This window comes from Octodon degus, unplaced genomic scaffold, assembly GCF_000260255.1.
Source record: "Octodon degus isolate 3935 unplaced genomic scaffold, OctDeg1.0 scaffold00050, whole genome shotgun sequence".
Taxonomy (NCBI): domain Eukaryota; kingdom Metazoa; phylum Chordata; class Mammalia; order Rodentia; family Octodontidae; genus Octodon; species Octodon degus.
The window spans coordinates 6,459,168-6,478,674 of record NW_004524626.1 but is presented as its reverse complement, the minus strand read 5'-3'; the positions used below and the strand labels follow the sequence as shown (position 1 = coordinate 6,478,674).

The window sequence follows — 19,507 nt, the reverse complement described above, 5'->3', positions numbered from 1 at the left end:
GACGTCTCTTTCACATTTGGGGGTCAGTTGTGGGTGGGACGGACAGAGGCTGGATCATGACCCCATCCTTTTCCTGCCCCAGAGCCTGTCCAGTCTTGGGCACCATGACCAACCTCAGAATTTGCAAATAAAGGTTGAAAAGACAATGCCAAGCCTGTTGTTTCCTTCGAGGCAGGGCAGGTCCTGGGCCTGCGTGGCAAGGCAGATTATAGGGTGATGTCAGGCTCTAGAGGACCTGGGGGGCCACACAGGAAGAATCAGCTGCAGTCCACAGAGCCCAGGATTTGGGTAACTGTGGGCGATCACATGCTGCTGATTCTGTGTCCAACTCTGGGACTGCCACTCTCTTCTCAGCCCTGCCCCACTGCTTGTTTTTTTCCAAAGCCTAGAACCAGGCAATATTGACGTTTGCACAGGGCTGACCCACACGAAGCACAGAACTACTTATATAGGTGAACTTTACAGTATGTAAATAACATGTCGATAAAGCTGCCTAAAAACACACAGAGCCCTCTCCTCGTCCCCATCACAGGCAGGAGGGAGGTGACAGGATGACTACAAGGGAACGGGTGGGAGAAGGGACCCTCTTTGCACACTCCAGATGGGGAGGTGTTTTAGACACGTGGGGGCCTCAGCCAGTTCTGGCAGGCAAGACGTGACATGCATCTTGTGTTCCTGGCCACCTCCAGGGTGATCAGAACATCAGGCATTTACTGGACACCCCCTGGGCCAACCAGAGGCAAGCAGTGATACTGCCCCATACAGCCATGGGAGTAGACACCTCGCTGTCCTTTTGCGAAAAATCAAGCCTCACAGGCTTTGCTGCCCATTTAAAAGGACTTGAACTGACGCTCACCCCTGAAGGGCAGAGAGCGCTGTGGTCCTGGGCGGCCCCTTTAAGAAAAGGCGGAGTCTCGCGGCAAGCGGTCCGGGAGAACTGGAAAAGACCGGAAAGCGCGGTCCTGGTCCCGGCTCTCCCGCCGGAAGCGGAAGTGGCAGCACTGCTGCTGCTGGTGGCTGGCTCGCTCCGAGGTAGGGGGCGGTTAGCGGCCGAAGTTGTCACGGAGAAACTGAGACCGACGTCCAGCCGGACTCTGCAGCCCCAGGGCTCTTGGTGGAGGAAGGGAGGCCATCGGCCACGCAAGCCCAGAGGAGCGCTTTGCGGGGGTGCAGAGCGGTCTCCCCCGGAGCGGGCCGCGGCGGGTGCGTTCGAGTTCTGGCAGGAGCTCGGCCCCAGCAGAGAGCGAAAGGCGGACGCCCTGTTAACGCTTTCTTTCTCAGTCCCTAGCGATGGGCTCCAAGGCCAAGAAGCGCGTGGTGCTGCCCACCCGCCCCGCGCCCCCCACGGTGGAGCAGATCTTGGAGGACGTGCGAGGAGCCCCAGTCCATGACCCAGTCTTCACCGCACTGGCCCCGGAAGGTAGCGCAGGGCACGCTCGTCCCAGCTCCAGCACCTGAAAGCAGGGCCGGGGAAACTGGGAACATAGATTTGAGCCAGGAGCCTGGGCAGGGTTTTTGTAGATTCGGAATCTCCCTCTTCTTATCTGTAAAGTGGTGCCATGTTAGGGGTTCTCTAAAATGCGTTCACACGTTATTGTCTGCAACCATGCCCTGCCTGATCCTTGGGGCTTTTTGTTTGGTTGGTTGGTTTTCTTGAGACAGGATCTCGCTATGTAACCCAGGCTGGCCTCGAACTAGTGGTGATCCTCTGGCCTCAAGCCACCGCGCTGGGTCTGAGCTTGTTTTGTTTTGTTGTTTAGGTTTTTGAGACAGGGTTTTGCTCTACTTCAGGCTGGCCTTGAACACAGAGATCTTCCTGCCTCAGCTTCTGAGTGCTGGGACTACAGGTGTAGGCCACCACACTCACCTAAGCTTATATTTGTAATGCAACCCCAGCCCTAGTTTTTACATTTTCAGTGGGAGTGATGCTATTGTGTGACACGTGAAAACATACAGTTTCAGTGTTCATCAATAAAAATTTGGGCCCATAGCTGGTTTGTTGAGCAGCCTGCTCTCACTACAACAGCATGGTTGAGTGGTGGGGACAGATTGGTGTCTGGCAGAAAAGTTTGTGGACCACTGGTCGAGAAGACAAAAGTAGGAGCCTTGGCACAGTGGCATACACCAAATGTCACCCCAGCTGCAGTGCTTAGGAGGAGGCTGAGCCTAGTGGGGTCAGCTTAGTGACCTAGTAAGACCCTCCCCTCCCAAAATTCAAAAAGCCCAAATCCCCAGGGCTGGGGATATAGCTGAGTGGGGAGGCCTACCACACGCGCACACACAAAGAACTGCTAGTGGCTGGTATGAGTGCCGTGTGGGGCCACGCTGGTGGACGTTTCTACCTCCCAGAAAGTTCCACCTGGCAGGACCATATGTGTAGAGTCTAAGCTAGGTTACCAAGGGGTACCTGTGCCCCAGTTTGTGAACTGTGGCAGGACCCCCGCTGAGGGTGTGTTTGGGCATGTGGGTGAGGCAAGCAGCCCAAGTACAAGATGTGTCTCTTACTGGTCCTCTGTGCCCTTCCCAAAGACGGTAGTGACAAGAACGATTTTTTTTTTTTAATGTATTTGGTTGTTGCAGGGCCTCACTATGCAGCTCAGACTTGTGATCCCCCTGCTTTCAGCCTCCCCAGACTATGGCCCAGCTCAGCCCTTCCTGGGGGCAGGGCTGGCACAGCATGTGGTGCTGGGGAGCCCACTGCGGTCCCTGCGCTTGCTTAGGCAGGTGCTTTAGTCTGCTGAGCTATCTCACTGGCCCAAGAGCGATTTTTAACTGAGCACTAGCACACCTCAGGCTGCACTAGATGTGGGGCTGTCCTCTGGGGACCATGACGTGTTTCCTTGGAACCCCAAGCCCTACACTTCCTCAGTCCTGTGATTTTGTCCCTGTGCTTTTTCAGTACCAGGAGTTTGTGCCAGTGTGGGGGTCACCTGGCAGTGGGCCTCCACACCTCCCACGGCCAGCTGTGGTTCCCCAGGTGCTGGCCTGTGCAGTGAAGGGCTCTAGGCACCTGGAATCTGTAGTTTGACCCGACACTGCTGTGTTTTGTCCACAGAGGCCCCAGCCACCGCCAGGAACACTGAGGACCCCCCCGAGGCCCAGTGGGAGCAGATCTACCAGCAGGGCCAGGCCTATGTGGCCACCAACGAGCAGCTGCGGCAGGCTGGAGCCCTCCTGAGGCACAAGTGTGAGGACCTGAGTCACGCTGGTGAAGAGCTGGAGCAGGATGTTGGCCAGGTGACCCAGGCTGCACTGCCAGTGACCTCAGCCACCTCCGGCTGACTGGGACTGTGGTTGTGGGAGCCATGAACCCACTATGGCGCTCCCTTGTCACACCCTTCTGTGACACTGTGCAGCAAGACCCACCCAGCAGGGCCCAGCACAGGCCCAGGAAGTAGGGGGTGGGCACAGCTGGCTCCAAGCAGTTCTGTCCCCTCCCCATGACAGCTTTGCTCTGGCACTGCCTCCTTCTGCCGCTCAGGTCAAGGGCCACCTAAGGTGTGCACAGCCCTCTGTCCACCTGAGCTGCAGGCCTGGCTGGATGAGGTGTAGTGGCCCACTGCCTGTGTGACTCAAGAGGACCTGAGGCTCTAGTCCTTTTATGCACCAGCCTGGTCATTATGACAGCCCTGGGCTGCCACCGTCACCACCCCACTGGCCCCAGTGGAGACGTCGCGCGGCCCTGCCAACTCCTCATCGCTCACTATCACCTCAGTGAAGGCATGAGCTGGGTCCCTCGGGCCATGCTACCTCCTCATGGCTCTGGCCCCGCTTTTGCTGCGGGCTGGCTGGAGGTTTTGCAAAAGGGCTTTTTGCCTAAGCCAGTCAGATCCAGGCCCTGGCCATCAGGAGAGCAAGTGCCAGGCCCATGGGGCTAAGTGCAAACTTAGCCTTATTCTGCTGTGAGCAGGGACAGGGACATCCACCTCATCTAGAGCCCCAAGCCCAAGGCCTGCTGTCTGTTCCTGTCCAGACTTGGCATCTAGGAGACAGGACTTTGTTTCTGGAGCATCAGTGATGTTTTTCAGCCAGTTATAACAGCATATGCCTGTCATCCCAGCACTCAGGAGGCTGAGGCAGTAGGATCTCAAGACGCTGTCTCAAAATAAATTTTAAAAATGGATGTTTCTCTTTCTCTGAAATAGACGTACTGTGTAAGCCTGCAAGAACCCTCTTAAACTAGAAGCTGTATCTTGGGGGACCCTGCCTAAGCCTGGTAGGGCTTGCCATGGTTACCTACCCCAGAGCTTTCCTGCCAGGCCAGGTAGTTGTGGGCATCTGGGCAGCCAACCCCTGCTAACCCTATACCACCTCACCCTGCCTATGTCCCCTGGGTCAGGCTGTGTTCCCTGGAAGTGACCTTGACACTTGGCCACCTCAGCACCAGTAAATGGTGGGCTTGTGTGGAACCTGATGGCCCTTGGCACCCTCTTCCTGGTGGCTGGCAAGCCCTCCTCCTGTCCCACATGAGCCACAGGCCATCTCGGGTACCTTGGCTTCTCTCTTCATCCTATCTTGAAATCAGGAGCAGGAGGTGATTCAACAGCTCATTTTATTAAAGGTGCACAAGAAGCCAGATGCCTGCCGGGCCCCGTCCTTCAGCTACACAGGCGATTTACATGAGTGGGGTTGGTGTGCGGGGCCGTAACTATTTACACATTCAGTTAACACTGCGAGAAGACCTGAACACAGACGAGAAGTCGGTGGCCGTAAGAGCTGACAGACCAAGCAAGAGGCGGGCGTGGGGGCCGAAGCCAGGGTGACAGCCAGGTAGGAGATGAGGTAATGGGTGGGCGCTTTGCCCTGAGTCAGCACCCGGGCGGGGGTAGCGTTGGGTGTGGGCAGTGGTCACACCCATCAGCCTGAGGCTCAGGTGTCCATCTTAGGGTGACCCCCACTGTCGCTCCTGGCCCAGGGCCTCAGGTCCTTGAGCCCCTGGGCTGACTCGAGGTTTGCAGAGGTAGGGTCACTTCTGTTCACAGCCAGCCCAAGCTGGCTCCAGCCCTTAGTCCCGCCTGAGCCAGATGGCATATGTGGCTGTCCCCCTGCCACAAAGGGTACAAAGGCAGAAGTAGCTGCTGGAGGTGGCCAGTAGAGTGGCAGCCCCTTACATCACGGCTGAGGTGTCACCCCAGTTGGGTCTGTGAGCAGCGCCAGGTACACCCCTATCATGACAATTGCTCCACTCACCCAAGAGGTAGCTCTGGGAGTCTTCCCCACGGCCCACATGGGGAAGCTGAGGCACAGGGCAAGAGTACTGCCCAGGGTCTCACAGTGCATGGTAGGGAGGCCCACATTGGCCCGGGCCCTGCACTGGCAAACTGGTGGTCCTTGCCCAGCAACTGGCCTTTATGGGGTGCAGCTGACCCATGGTGTGAACAAGCGAGCATCTGGCTGCTTAGCCTTCAGGCCACAGTCGGACGTGGGCTACTGATACGGCTCTTGTGTCCCAAAGAAGTCACCTCTGTAGAGCCAGGTCTTCCTTCTCTCCCTGCCTGTTGTCCTGGCCAGCTCTGCCCCCAGAGCTTCCCAGCAGCCCTGTGCTGGGAAGTGAGACAGGCCTGGGAGTGACTGGTTGGGGGCCCTGAGCACTGTCGCTTGGGAATGTGGTCATCCTGCAGGATGTGTGTTGCAGAAGAGCAAGAGTGGCATTTGTAGGGTGAAGCAGCACCTGACTCTGGGCTGGGGTCTCCCATCACTGTGGCTCCTGGGCCCTTTGACCTCAGCCTGCTGGGGCCTTGACAGAGCTGAAGTTCCAAGGAGGAACTGGGTTTCTGTGGCAGCAGATCCTCTGCCAGAGCAGATCCCACAGGGGAGAGGTTGCTGGCTCTCTCTGCAGGAAGGTCCTCAGATGCAGGACACACAGCCCTGTCTCCGTGCAGAAGCTCCATGAGGAGAGGCTTCAGGCCCAGGGCCCCTGAGGCCCAGCTCCAGCCTCCAGGCTCCTCAGACCACTCAGGTGCCCTTTCTGTGCCCTGCCATCTCACCTGACAACACTCCACCTCCATCCCGGGTTTCTGGCCGGCCAGGGTTCACACCCCAAGTCCTCCCTTGACTTCAGGCTTGCCTAGGATTATAGTTCAGGTAACTGGAAGGAATGTATCTAGCAGTTGCAGCAGCCGTGGGTAGTTGATCTCCCACAAACCAGTCACCTCCCTATAACAGGTCCTGGCCTTCCAGCCCCCCTGAGACTTCCTGCAAGAGGTTTCTACCCCCTTTTATTTTTATTTATTTTTAGTCAGGCTCTCACTATGTAGCTCTGACTAGTCTTGAACTCACTATATACCCCAGATTGCCTTAGACTCCAGGCGATCCTGCCTCAGCTTTCCAAGTGTTAGGATTACAGAAGTGTACGCTGCCACCCCTGGCTTCCTCTCCCCCACTGCTTCACCCACAACAGTGGGTTGGGACACACCACCTGGCCCTCAGCCCCCACCTCCCTCCCTAGACCTACTTAGGTGTGTCTGGGCTCCTCTTCTGAGATGGAAAAGGTCCCTGACACTGGTCATCAGCAGGAACACAGTGTTAGCCTCCAGCACGCGTATCCCCTATCTCTGCCTGTTCCCAGTCTTTACCTATGGGGTACAGAGGGCCAAGTAATCTGGGGGGCCACCACCTTCCTGGAGAGAGCAACACTGGCGGGGGCTCTCTGAAGAGCTTGGCTTTCAACTGGGCTCAGCCCCACCTCTCATCCCACACTTCTCCAGCTGAAGTTGAGAAGAGAAACAAAGCGGGCAAGGTGGTCATTAACGAATTAACGGAGCCATAATTAGAGGCTTCCTCCTGCGCAGTGGGTGCTACACGGGCAGGCCCAGCTGGCGCACATGCGCACACACCACACTCCCCAGGTGGCCTCACCTCACATGGGTGTTATTACTTCCCATGCGGGCTGCCCAGCCGACCCGGCAGTGTCCCTACCCTCCTGGATGCGCAGGTCAGCTGCCCGAGCCGGGGAAGGAGGGTCTCTACGTGGAGAGGAGGCTGAGCCGAGACACCACTGGGTGCTTGGGTGCACGGTGGCCCTTGTTTCCCGAGCCCCTTGGGGAGAAGCAAGGTCTTGGCCTCCCTGGGGCGGGTTGATAGAATCCAAGAGCAAGCGCCCAAGGGCCGGGCCTGCTGCAGCCTCTATGGAAAGGGCCCGCCGGGAAGCCGGACTGGGCCTGAAGAGGGGCAACCGGGACGGCCGACCTAACCCTTTACTCCAAGAGGCGGGCGGGGGCCTTCTCTGCCGCCGTAGAGTCGCTGGTCGCTACCGCCGCGGCCATCGGGCTGGGCACGTAGTTGAAGGGCGGGACCCGTGCAGCGCGGCTGGGGGACCCATGCCGGCTGGCAGGAAAGCCTCCCACTGCAACGCTCAGGCCCTCGTGGACGAAGGGGACAGCGGCAGGGACCTTGGTGGGGCCAGGCCCGTCGACATCACTGCCCAGAAGAGGGACAGAGCCTCCGACCGGGGCCTGGGGTAGCTCCCGTGTTTCCAGGCTCGGGGAGGTGCTGGAGTTGGTCTTGGGCGCGGCCACCTCCTCTGTCTGCACCACGGCGTCACTGGTCTTGCGCTGCGGAGCCCCGGCCAGGCTTTCGTCTGGTGAGGCGCCCTGGAGCGGCAGGGCGGTAGCTGGCAGCGTGCTGCGGAGAATGTGCGGGACATCCTCGTCGCGGATGCGCCGCCATGTAGTGCCCGGGGCCGCCACCCTGGGTAGCTGCCTGGCCTCTCCATCGCTGCTGCGGCGGTTGGCGTCAGCGGGGGCGGAGACGGCCCCCTCCGGCCTGCGCGCCACACTGATGTGCGGCAGCGATGCGTAGCGCTTGACCGCCTCGGGCCGTGGCGCGGGCGCGCGCACGGGCAAGCGCGAGGGACTCTCGGAGCTGGTGCGCCGAGGCGCGCGGAGGCCAGGCCCGGGGCGCGACGTTGTCGGAGTCCGCTGGAGGCCTGGAGATTGCCGCGGGGGCGCCCGCAGCTCGTCGCAGCGCGAGGAGCAGAGAAAGACCGCGGGAAGGGCTGGCCGGCCGCGGCGCGGGGAGGCACCCTGGGGGGCGGGGACTGCGGACTCAGTAGAAGACAGCTCGGAGCGCCGGCGACGCAACAAGCCCGGGGACTCTTTGATAAAAGTCAATTGTCGCCGGAAACCTGAGCGTTCGGAGGACTCGCTGCCGCTGGAGCGCGCAGAGGCCACGCGCACCAGGCCTAAGCGACTCCCTCGCGCCCCGGGGCCCCCTTCGGGCCCCGTCCGGCCCCTCGGGACCGATTCTGGGGCTCCCCTGGCCAACGGCGGCGGCCCTCGCCTGGCAGGTCTCTGCATGAATGGGATGCGCACTGGCGACTTCTGCGTCTTGTGCTGCTTGGCCAGAAGGGCCCGAGCTGGCGTCTTGGGCACCGGGGAGTTTCCAGGGCCAGGGAGGGGTCCTGCAGCCGGGGTGGCCAGAGGAGACTTCCTGGGCAGGGGCTGGGAGGCAGGGGAGGTCTGGGAGGAGCTCGAGGACGGGGTCTTGGCTAGGCGAGCTGGAGGTGTGGCGCTCCTCGGGGGGTGGTTCAGCGCTGCCAGCTCCGAGATCTTGCCCGGCCTGTGCAAACTGCGCGACCTCTGCTGCCCAGGGCTGGGAGTTTTGGCTGGGGCTTCTGGCTGTGGAAGTCCTGCAGCCCCCATTTTCTTCGGTGTGGCACGGGGACCCGGAGTGCCTTTGGGCTGGGTTCGCGGAGCAGGATTGGGCACATAAATCACTGTGCGTCCCCGGAGCACAGCCGGCTCCCCGGATGCAGTTTTCTGCGTGCCCCGAGGTTTCTCTGGGCCTCCAGGTGAGCGGGGGCTCCCAGCACTCTTGGCTGGGGCTGCACCCCGTTTCTCTAACCGGGGAGCACTTCCTGCCTCGGCCCCTGCCTCGGGCTGTCGCCCCTTCCTGTGTTTGGATGACTGCATTGTAGAACCTATGGACAGCCCAGACACCAAGGACAGGAGGGAGTCAGACTCCGATGAGGCCTCCAGGGTGGCTGCAGCCGCTGCTTGGTGCAGCCAAGTGACAATGCAGTTAGCACCTTCCTGGATGGCCTGCCACTCTACACTGTCCAGATCAGAGGCCGGGTCAGAGCCTACCACATGCTCAGCACACTTCTGGGGCTCCTCCACTGGCCGTGGGTCTGGCCGGGCAGCTCTGGGCTTGCGTCGCTTTGAGCCCAAGGCCTGAGGCCGGCGCCTGGGCATGGCTGAACCAATGCACCGCCGCAACAGCTCTTCCTCGGTGCGTGGGCTTGGAGAGCTTTCCCGGCCACTGCCAGGACCTGAAGCCTTGATGGTCACTGGCTCACGGCCTCGAGGATGGGCAGTTGGCCGCTCAGAGGGCTCAGGCTCACTGAGGGAGCTGGCTGAGGAGCTCAGAGAATAGCAGGGCGGAGTCTCATCAGCGATCAGCCTGGGCTGGGCCCGGACAGGTGGCACAGCTTTGGATGGGGCGTGGGTCTCCTTCCGGCCTATGGGTCTTTCCCGCTTCTGAGCCCGAGGAATTGCGGATGCCCGCCGCAGAGGTGGTGCTGTGGTAGCTGGTGGCTCCTCCTCGGAATCATAGAAGCAATACACAGCCTCTTCAGTGGGTGTGGTGAGGCAAAGAGATTGCAGACCCCCGTCCTCACGGGAGCGACTTGGACGAGAGCCTTCCCTGTCAGAGCGTGCACTTGGAGGCCGGCCAAGGGGCAATTCTAGTCCTGCCCTGCTCCTGCCGGCTCCCTGGGTCTGTTCAATGCTCTTGCTAGCGCCCCCTGCCTTCGACCTGTGCCCGGAAGCCTGTCTTGACGGAGCTGCACGTCCCATTGGCTTCAGCCTGTCAGCCAGTGAGTGGGGCTGGTCTCTGGGGAGTCCCTGCAGCGTCTCATCGCTGAGTGAGGCGGCGCTCGAAAAATTGACAGGTGTGCCCTCGGCGGAGTCGGTGCCAGAGTCATCGTCCCGGGCCGGGGCAGGCACCAGCATGTAGACTGGTACCGGCAGGGCACGGCGCCCTGACACCAGGGCTGAGGCCACTTTGCGGAGTCTGGCTGGCACAGCGGCCCCCAGACACTCACGTAGCAGCTCCAGTTCCTGATCACCAGTGGAGCGGTTGCGAGAACCTGATGGTGTGGATCCTTCCAGGCGGCCACCAGCCTCGTCCCTCCTGCGATGTCCTCCACCTCCACCTCCACCTCCCTCACGCTCCACACAAGCAGGTGGCCGCAGCCGAAGTTCTACATCCTGCTGCACATACAGCTCATGCAGAGCCAGAGCACTGAGACTAGAGGCACAGGAGAAGTTCTCATCTGGTTTCTCTACAGTGAAGCGCACACTGCCCGCATCTAGCTCGGATGGTGGCTGGCAGCGCTCACGGCAGTCCGCGATGTCCAGGAAGCGCTTGACATAGCTCTCCCACTGTAGGCTGAACTGGCTGGTCTCTGGCTGGCCCTGTGGCGCTGGTGGTGTCTTGCTGCGGCTGGGTGGCATAGTCTGCCCAGGGCTGTCTGGCAGCTCACTGGGGCTGACAGTGCCACTGCCCAGCCCACTGCATGGGTCACTAGGGATGGAGCTGGCAATTGATGGGCTCTCAAAGCTGCCCAGTGAGCTCACTGAACTGCAGCGACTCAGAACCAGTGGTGTCTCCTGCACACAGTTCTCTGAAGAGCTGGATGGTGTGGCATCCTCTACCCCCAAACCCCGCCCATGGCCCCGGCGGGGGGCAGGGATGGCTACTGGCAGTGAGGTAGACCCAGAACCTCGCCAACCCCCATCCAACTCTGCCTCCCCAGGGCAGGCCTCCTCCAGTCCCTCCAGGGAAGAGTCGCTATCATCCAGGTTACCACCTTCGCTGGGGCCAGGTTGGCCAGTGGAGGACAGTGAGGACAGAGAGCTGCAGCGAGAGAGAGACAGAGGCCCATCCTGCACTGCCAGCTTTTGCAACACCTTGCTGACCGCAGGCAATGGACTGCCACTTGCCAGCTTCTCAGGTACCTTGCTGAGGTTGTCTGCTGGCATCCACACCTGCTTCCGGGCCCCAGGCCCAGTGAGGGGCCGCGCCCCTACCCCCACCCCACCTTCTAACAATGGCACGTGCTGGTAGGTGGGCGACAGCTTGATGGTGCGCACCCCTGCATCAGCAGAAGCTGCAGTGTCGCGTGCAGGTGGCTCAGCCTGGCCACTGTGCAGGTCAAGGTCCAGCTGGCTGGGCCGCACCTGCCCACGCAATGGGTCCTCACGGTGCTCAGCCAGCACAGCCAGTGGGCAGGGCTGCATGTGCTCCCGTGGGCAGTAGCCATCGCTAGTGCTCCCACTGTTGAGACTGTCATTGGAGAGACTGGCATGAGCCGCTTTGAGACGCAGCAGCGGATGGGCCCGGCTACCACCCTCCCTCCGGGCACCCTCAGAGCCCCGGCATGGTGAACAGGACTGAGCACGGCCCTCCCTGGGTGCTTCCTGCCCAGGGTCCCCAGAACTGAGGCTGAAGCTGTCGTCAGATGAGGTGTGCAGAGCAGAGATGTCCTCCACCAGCCGGTCAATACGAGCAACTGCCAGTGCCAGCTTCGCTTTGGCTTTGGCCGCCACGGCAGCATCTCCCCCGGACTCCTTCTCAGCCTCTGGAACACTGTGGCGGGCAGGCGGGGTGCGGGCCAGTGCCTGGCCCTGCAGGAAGGGGCTGCCCAGGAACAAGGACATCACTGCGGGGCTGGCGGGCTCTGCAGTGGTGGCAGCTGCAGCCAGGGGTGGTGCATCATCATCATCAAAGCAGCCCGAGTCAGAGGCGTAGTCCTGGGCCAGTCCATCCAGGTGCCGCAGGGGAGGCAATGCTTTCTTGGAGGTGGCCTCAGCCTCAGCCTGAGGCAGGCCCTGCTTCTCCAGGTGGCCCAGTGCCTGTGCCAGGTGCCGGGTGTCCAGCTCTGCCTCCAGCGCTCGCTGCTTCCGCACGTACAGGCTGGGCACACAGGTGCCTGGAGAGATGGCTGTGGCTGCTGCCTGGTACTTGGCGGGCCGATGGGCTAGTAGGTTGCGCAAGGCAGCTGCACTGCCCATGGCGATCATCTTGTGCTTGGAGTGCACCAGGTTGCGCAGCATGCCCACAGCCCCCAAGTCCCATAGCAGCTCCTGGTCGCGAGGGCTGCGCGCAGACAGGTTCCAGAGCGTGCCACAGGCGTTGCTCACGATGGTCAGGCTGTGCGAGGTCAAGTGCTGCAACAGGGTCTGCAGGCAGTTGTGGTCTCGCAGCACCTGCCTGCAGGGCAGGAGCAGTCAGGCCTGGCCACATACCCAATGCACCAACCACCTCCTGCCTAACTGGCCACACCCCACCCTGACTACACTTTCCCTCTGGCCACACCCCTTCCAGCTGTTCCCGGACCTTCCTGACAGATTAGGGTGGTTCAGAGCAAATACATAGTCTCCAGTGAAGTGTGTGTGTGTGTGTGTGTGTGTGTGTGTGTGTGTTTTGTAGGGATTGAACTCAAGGCCTTGTGCATGCTAGGCAAACACTCTATCACTGAGCTATATCTCCAGCCCTCAGTGAAGCTTGAATTTTATTTTATTTATTTATTTTTTTGGAACTGGGAATCAAACTCAGGACTAAGCTATATCCCCAGCCCAAGTCTGAATTTTTTTAAATTCTAAGTATGAATTTTAGAAAATGGTATTAAAAAATAAATAAGTAAAAAAGAAAATGGAATTATTTTTAGTACATTTGTACCATGCATCTCATGAGTTATGCTAAAATAAAGCCTTTTTGCCAGGCTTCGTGGTGTACAGTTTAATCCCCTGTACCAGCACATATACATATACATACACATACACATGAACATGTACTTTTTACTGTAAGTACTATATATCAGTATTTAATATTTTTCTTGGGCCAGCAAGATAGCTCAGTGGACTAAGCACATGCTTAGGCAAGCACAGGGACTGGGGTTCCATCCCCGGCACCACATGCCGCCCTGGTGTGCCATCTCCACCCCCCCCCCATGCTGAGCTGGCTACTAGATTTGGCATGGTGGTGCATGCCTGTAATCCCAGAACTGGGGAGGTTGAAAACAGGAGGATCATTATGAATTCAAGCTGCATAGTGAGACCCTGTGCCAAATAGATAAAGAAATATTTTTCTTTCTTTCTTTTTTTTTTTTTTTGTGGTACTGAGGATTGAATTCAGGACCCTGCACTTGCCCGGCAAGCACTTATTCTACTGAGCTATCTCCCCAGCCCTAAAAAAATGTTTTTCCTAAATAATTTCTTTCTTTCTTTTTTTTTTTTTTCAAAACTAGGGATTGAACTCAAACCCTTGTGCTTGCCAGGGAAGCACTTATTCTGCTTAGCTATCTCCGCAGCCCCTTAAATAATTTCAGTACAAATACATCTGATGAGATATTTGAGAAACCCTACACTAAAATAAATTTTCATAAACATTAATATTTAACAAGTACTGGGGCCGGGGAGATGGCTCAGTAGGATAAGCACTTCCCTGGCAAGCACAAGGGTCTCAGTTCAATCCCCAGTTCTGGGGAAAAAAAAAAAAAAAAAAAGTACTTTATTATTCATTTATTTATTTATTTATTTTTGCAGAACCGGGAATTGAACTCAGGCCCTTTCGCTTGCCAGGCAAGCGCTTATTCTACTGAGCTATCTCCCCGGCCCCCAGTACTTTATTATTTAAATAAATATTATTTAATTATAAATTTTGTATAATTTTAATAAACCTTTTCCCTTTTGAGATATGGTCTCACCATGTAGTCCAGGCTGTCCTGAAATTACCTAAGTAGCTTAGCCTGTGCTGGAATTTGCAATCCTCCTGCCTCAGCCTCCTAATGAGGGTCACAGGTACACCAGGTTAAGTTTAGTGTAAATATATCCTACACAGTATTTGTAATATACTAATGTAACTAAAAATAACATTTTTATTTTCATAAATCCTAGGTGGTATTTATTAACCTCTTTTTGAGACAGGATCTAGCTGTGAAGTTCAAGCTGGCCTTGAAATCTATGTAGCCCTGGCTGGACTCAAGATCACAGTGATCCTCCTGCCTCAGCTTCCTAAGTGCTGAAATTGCAAGTGTGTGACACCACTCTGACTTACTAACACTTATTAAATATTTTAACAAGGTATGTTTTATTGTTAACATTATTTAAGTAGGTTTTTTGTTTGTTGGTTGGTTGGTTTGGTTTGGTTCAGTTCAGTTTGATTTTTTGAGACAGGGTTTTACTACAGAGCCCAGGCTGGCCTTGTACTTATGGCAGTTCTCCTTCCTCAGCCTTTCCAGCATTGGGATTACAGGCATGCAATGCACTGCCATGCCTCCTTTAGGTAGTAATTTTTTTTTTTTTTTTTTTAGACAGGTTCTTTGTAGTTCGGGCTGGTCTTCAGTCGAGGGTGACCTCAAACTTAAAATGATCCTCCAACAGGCATGTACCCTTATGCCCACCTTGGGCAGGAACTTTCAGGCCTCCTGCCCTAGCCTCCCAGAGTGCTGAGTTGAACCATGCCTGGCTTCATGTAGCACTTTTTCATTTAATAAGTGAGCATTTTAGTATAGTTATAGCCCTGCGAGTAGGTGAGATATACGCAAACTGGAAAATGAGTTCCTGGGGACAGTCAGGACACCCATTCCCTAGAAGACAATCTGCAGTGTGGATACGCTCTCCGCAGCCCACCCTCCCGGGCCCAGGGCTGACCTGTAGTCCTCGCGCGTGGCAATGAGGCTGGACACATTGCGCAGGATGCCGCCGCCACTCTCGATGACAGCCAAGGAGTTGCCCTGGCAGCGGTAGGTCAGGGTGCTCACCAGGAAGCCGAGTGCACCGTCCACCTGGCAGATGGCTGCTTTGTTCTCTGTGCTGTGCGCCGACAGGTTCCACAGGGCGCTGAGCACGCTCTTCAGGGTGGACTCCTGGGCACAGGGAGGCAGGGCTCAGTGCTGGGCGGGCTGGAATCCCCCCAATCCCCAGCCTTCCCCAGTGCCCACCTTGGTAGCCCGCAGGACACACTGCATCAGGGCCGTCATACTGCCGACCTCCCTCAGCACCTTCTTGCTGTTGATGTCTGCCCTCCAGGACAGGTTGCGTAGGATGCTGGATACCACCTGAGGGACAAGGGAAGGAAGGGATATGGGGGCGTGATGTGTTGGGGGAGTGGGGCAATGATGTGGTTAGGTGGGGCAGAGTTGGGCACTGGGAGGGATGGAGCAAGGGAGATGGGCCCGTGGAGAATGGGGCAGGGATGAGCCAATATGGGAAGGAAGGGTGCAGCTAGGGCTGCGTGGCCGGGGATTAGATTTGTGGGCGTGGCTGTGTTGAGTGGGCGTGGCTGGTGAGGTGGGCGTGGTGTGTGGAGCTGTCTGCCAACATGGTGGAACCCAAGATGGCGCCCAGCCCCAAGGTGGCACTCATACACCCCATCTAGCCCAAGGACTGAAGGGACCTGGGCAGCTGGGCACAGTCCTACGGTAGCCTCTGAACCTTGGGAGAGGGAAGGCTGTTTGCACCCTGCCCCAGGTACCTGGTGGAGCTCCTCACTCTCAGATGCGAGCTGGGCCACGATGGCCTCCATGCAGCCCCGGCGGGCACAGAGGGTGGCCTGCAGGGAGTGCCACAGGACAGTCATGCTCACGGCATGTGCAGCTAGTACATAAGGCAGACAACCCTTCCTCTTCCCAGATCCACATGCTGGTATCCCAGTCCTGCCCCTTGCTGCCATCTGGGGCACCCCAAAAGTCAGGGGAGAAAACTGAGGCATGGACATGTGAACGCATACACACACACACACACACACACACACACACACACACACACACCAGAGGCCCCTTCTGTGCCACAAAAGCTGTCCTCAGGCAGCACTGCAATAACCCGGGGAAAGTTGGCCTGGCCAGGCAAACCCAGCAGCACAACCCTCCCTTCTACCCACCTGTAAATCGGGAATAACTCCCCACTTCTCAGGGCCATTCTGAGGTTAGGATGATGTACAAGGAGGCTAGCTTGAGCTGGCCCTGGAGCCCCCAGTGGGGGCAGCCCAGACCCCCATTCCCACTAGCCCTGGGTACCTTGTTGGCCACATCTCCAAAGGTAAGGTTAGTAAGGGTCATGCCTGCGTAGCGGCGCAAGGCAAGGTTCAGGGGGTCCCGGGTCATCTTGTGCATCTCATAGTCCACCTGCAGCAGTTCTGCCACGGCTTGCAGACCACCTGTGGGGACAAGGAGACTGAAGCTGACGGGCAGCCCCGCTCCCTGCCCTGCAGCCCCCTCCTCGGTGCCCCACTCACTGCCACCTCCACACCTGCCTCCCTACCCCATCCCCAGCCAAGATGCTCACTTGCTCCTGCTGCCAGGTCTTTGCCCATGCCATCCTCTGCACCTGAACACTCATCCCTGTCCTGCCTGGGAACATCATTCCCTCCACTCCTGATCTACTTCCTTGGGAGCTCCTGCCTCTAGACCATCAGACACTGAACTAATCTGCAGAACTGGGTCTGCAGGGGACAGGAGCATCAAGGAGGTGGCTGTCACATCCATTTGTCTCCACTCACCAGGGAGAGCAATTTCTCACTTTACAAAAGAGTAAATAAGACCTGGAAGGGAGGTGGAAGAAAAAACTCTCACCAAAACCCAGAGCCCTTTCTCTGCTGAGCAGGGTCAGAACTGACCATCCTTGGGGGAGAATGAACAGTCACTGTCTGGGGAAGTACATTAGCAACATATATCAGAAAGTTCCAAGGGCCGGGGAGATAGCTCAGTAGAATAAGTGCTTGCCTGGCAAGTGCAAGGGCCTGCGTTCAATCTCCAGTTTGCCAAAAAAAAAAAAAAAAAAAACCCAAAGAAAGTTTCAGAATGATAGAGCCAGGCCAGGTGTGGCCCACACCTGTAATCCCAGGACTCCAAAAGCTGAGGCGGGAGAATTCCCCATGAGTTCAAGGCCAGCCTCCATTACATAGTGATTCAAGACCAGCCTGAACTACATAATAGCGACCCTCTCTCAAAGAACAAAACAAAAAAATCCCCAAATGAGCCAGGCACAGTGGCATACACCTGGGAGTCTGAGGCAAGAGGATCAGAAGTTTGAGTTCAGTGTAGGCAATTTGGCAATCTATCAAGAGCCTGTCTCAAAAGATAAAAATAAGGACTGGGCAGGTAGCTTGGTACCAAAGCCCTGGCTTTCACCCAAAGAACTAAAATGATAAAAGAAAAAAAAAGTCCTACAATGAGATGTGTCCACCCATGTATTTTGCAGCCAGGTTCCCACAGTTACGTGGAAGGTTGGACACAGCAAGGCCCACCCCACGCCAGGACGTTATTTGGCTGAAAGGGAGAGTGAAGCTGTATTACTCATTCGCCACAGTGTAGACAGACCTTGAGGATGCTGTGCCCACTGAGAGACTCCAGCCACAGAGGACTCACAGTGTGGGCTCTATGAACAGGAAACATTCAGAAAAGGGAAAACCAGAGACATGAAGTGGATTCGTGGGTTCTGGGGCTGGGGCAGGGTGGGAGTCAGTATCTCATGGGACAGAGGTACAGTTTTGATTTGGTTTGTTTTTTACATATTTGGCACAGGGTCTCACTATGCAGCTCAGATTCCTAGTGCTCCTCCTGTTTTCAGCCTCCCCAACGCTGAGATTACAGATGTGCGCCACCACACCCAGTCTCCATGGCTAGCTCTGCTTGTCATGCCTCTGGGGTTGGGGCCAGCACAACATGTGGTGCCAGGATCGAACCCTAGTCCCTGCCCTTGCCTAAGCAGGCGCTTAGTCTGCTAAGCTATCTTTTTTTTTTTTTTTTTTTGCGGTACCAGGGATTGAACTCAGGCCCTTGAGCTTGCCAGGCAAGCGCTCATTCTACTGAGCCATCTCCCTGCCCCCCTGCTAAGCTATCTTGCTGGCCCTATTTTGTTTTGTTTTTTGCACTGGGAATCAAACTCATGACCTTGCGCTTGCCAGGCAGGCACTGTGCTCCTGAGCTATCTCCCCTGCCCAAGAGATGCATTTTGGAAAGATGAGAAACTGTTGGACACAGATGGTGGGCACAGCTGTGTGACCATGTGAATGTGCTTAATACAATGGATGGTGCGGTGCGCTAACAACTAAAGTGATACATTTTCATTACAGATATTTTACCAAAACTCAAGATGAGAGAGAGAGAGAGAGAGAGAGAGAGAGAGAGAGAGAGAGAGAGAGAATGAATGAGAATGAATGGATGAGGCATGGGGAAAGCTTATAAGTTGTTATGCACTTTAATCCAAAATCCCACTTGAGGGTACCCAACAATTAATAATATGGAAATAAGCCCCTGAACTGAGTGCAGACATCGGTGTCACTGGAGGCACCAACAAGCATCCAGCTGCTGGGGACTGGTCAGCTGCACAGAGTCCTAAAGTACCCCAAGGGTGGGTTCCCATTGCCTGACCCAGGCAATGCACGAGCATTCTGGTCTCACAGACTCTATGTACTCTTAGGGGTTTTTTTTTGAGCCAGGCATGTATGGAGGACCACCTGAGCAGCTCTCCTTGAAAGAAGAGCGACTGTCTCCATCTGGACTGAGCCTGACCCTATTTCCTATGTATAGAGCTGACTAGGACTTCTGTTTATCAATTGGCCTTAGGTAAATGTAGACCACCCACCTAGCTCAGCTCACAATGATCACCTACTTCCCATAATTCTCAATCAGTCCTCCTCAAGCCACTCCCCCACTGAATAAAAACTGGGTGAGGCCCTGGGTCACTCTCAGTTCTGGAAAGCCATCTTCATGGCTGGACTTAGAGCCCCTTGACTCCCTGATGATTGAAAATATAATTTAGTGTCTTTATTTTCACCGTGGGTTGCATTGTAAGTGGTGGATTGGAATCAACTTGATGGGATTCCAATAACATAACTTTGGGATTATAAGTATTGGCTTCTTGGACCGAGACAAGGTCCTGGAAGACTCTCCAACAGGCATGTAATCAGGAGGCTGAGGCAGGAGTACTGCTAAGAGTCTGAGGCCAGCCTGGACTATATAACAAGACCCTGTCTCTAAAGAAGCACAATTTTTGAACACCTTAAATAGTTCATGGTGTATTCATAAATCCTCAATATGTATGGTACTAGGAATTAAAAGAGAGTTTCAAGGGGCTGGGGAGATAGCTCAGTGGAATAAGTGCTTGCCTGGCAAGCACAAGGGCCTGAGTTCAATCCCCTGTTCGGCAAAAAAAAAAAAAAAGAAAGAAAGAAAAGAAAAAAAAAGAGAGAAAGAGAGAGTTTCAAACTCCAGGTTATGCATCCCAGTGGTTTTCAGAGGAGAAGCATTAGAAGAACATGACTGAGGGCCGGCGAGATAGCTCAGCGGACTAAAGCACCTGCTTAAGCAAGCACAGGGACCACAGTTCAATCTCCGGTACCACATGCCATGCAGTGGTGCACACCTGTTATCCCAGAGCTAGGGAGGCAGAAAACAGGGGATCACTATGAGTCCAAGGTGTGTAGTGAGACCCTCTAAAAACCAAATACAGGGGCTGGAGAGATGGCTCAGTGGTCTAAGGCACCTACTTAGAACAAGCTT

General features: G+C 56.3%; 2 protein-coding genes across 5 annotated transcripts in view; one reads left to right on the top strand and one right to left on the bottom strand.

The window, feature by feature from the left end:
* The first annotated feature begins 964 nt into the window (after positions 1–964).
* CUNH19orf25 (chromosome unknown C19orf25 homolog) lies at positions 965–4,965 on the top strand. 2 transcript variants are annotated; one of them, XM_023716995.1, is made up of 4 exons: positions 1,019–1,055; positions 1,107–1,203; positions 1,282–1,420; positions 3,056–4,965. In XM_023716995.1, the coding sequence occupies exons 3-4, from the start codon at positions 1,291–1,293 to the stop codon at positions 3,280–3,282; spliced, it is 357 nt and encodes a 118-aa protein (XP_023572763.1). In that variant the 5' UTR covers positions 1,019–1,055; positions 1,107–1,203; positions 1,282–1,290; the 3' UTR covers positions 3,283–4,965. The 2 variants fall into 2 exon arrangements, with proteins under 2 accessions (XP_004632739.1, XP_023572763.1); XM_004632682.2 differs by lacking the exon at positions 1,107–1,203 and having other exon boundaries at positions 965–1,032.
* An 8-nt stretch (positions 4,966–4,973) lies between these two features.
* Positions 4,974–19,507, bottom strand: part of Apc2 (APC2, WNT signaling pathway regulator) — a 21,165-nt gene continuing 6,631 nt past the window's right edge. For all 3 annotated transcript variants that reach the window (XM_023716993.1, XM_004632920.2, XM_023716994.1), the window contains exons 10-14: positions 16,022–16,161; positions 15,481–15,558; positions 14,948–15,064; positions 14,658–14,872; positions 4,974–12,216 (exon numbers count right to left, since the gene is read on the bottom strand). In XM_023716993.1, coding sequence (XP_023572761.1) covers positions 7,197–12,216; positions 14,658–14,872; positions 14,948–15,064; positions 15,481–15,558; positions 16,022–16,161 — 5,570 coding nt within the window. In that variant the 3' untranslated portion in view covers positions 4,974–7,196. The remainder of the gene's footprint in view (positions 12,217–14,657; positions 14,873–14,947; positions 15,065–15,480; positions 15,559–16,021; positions 16,162–19,507) is intronic.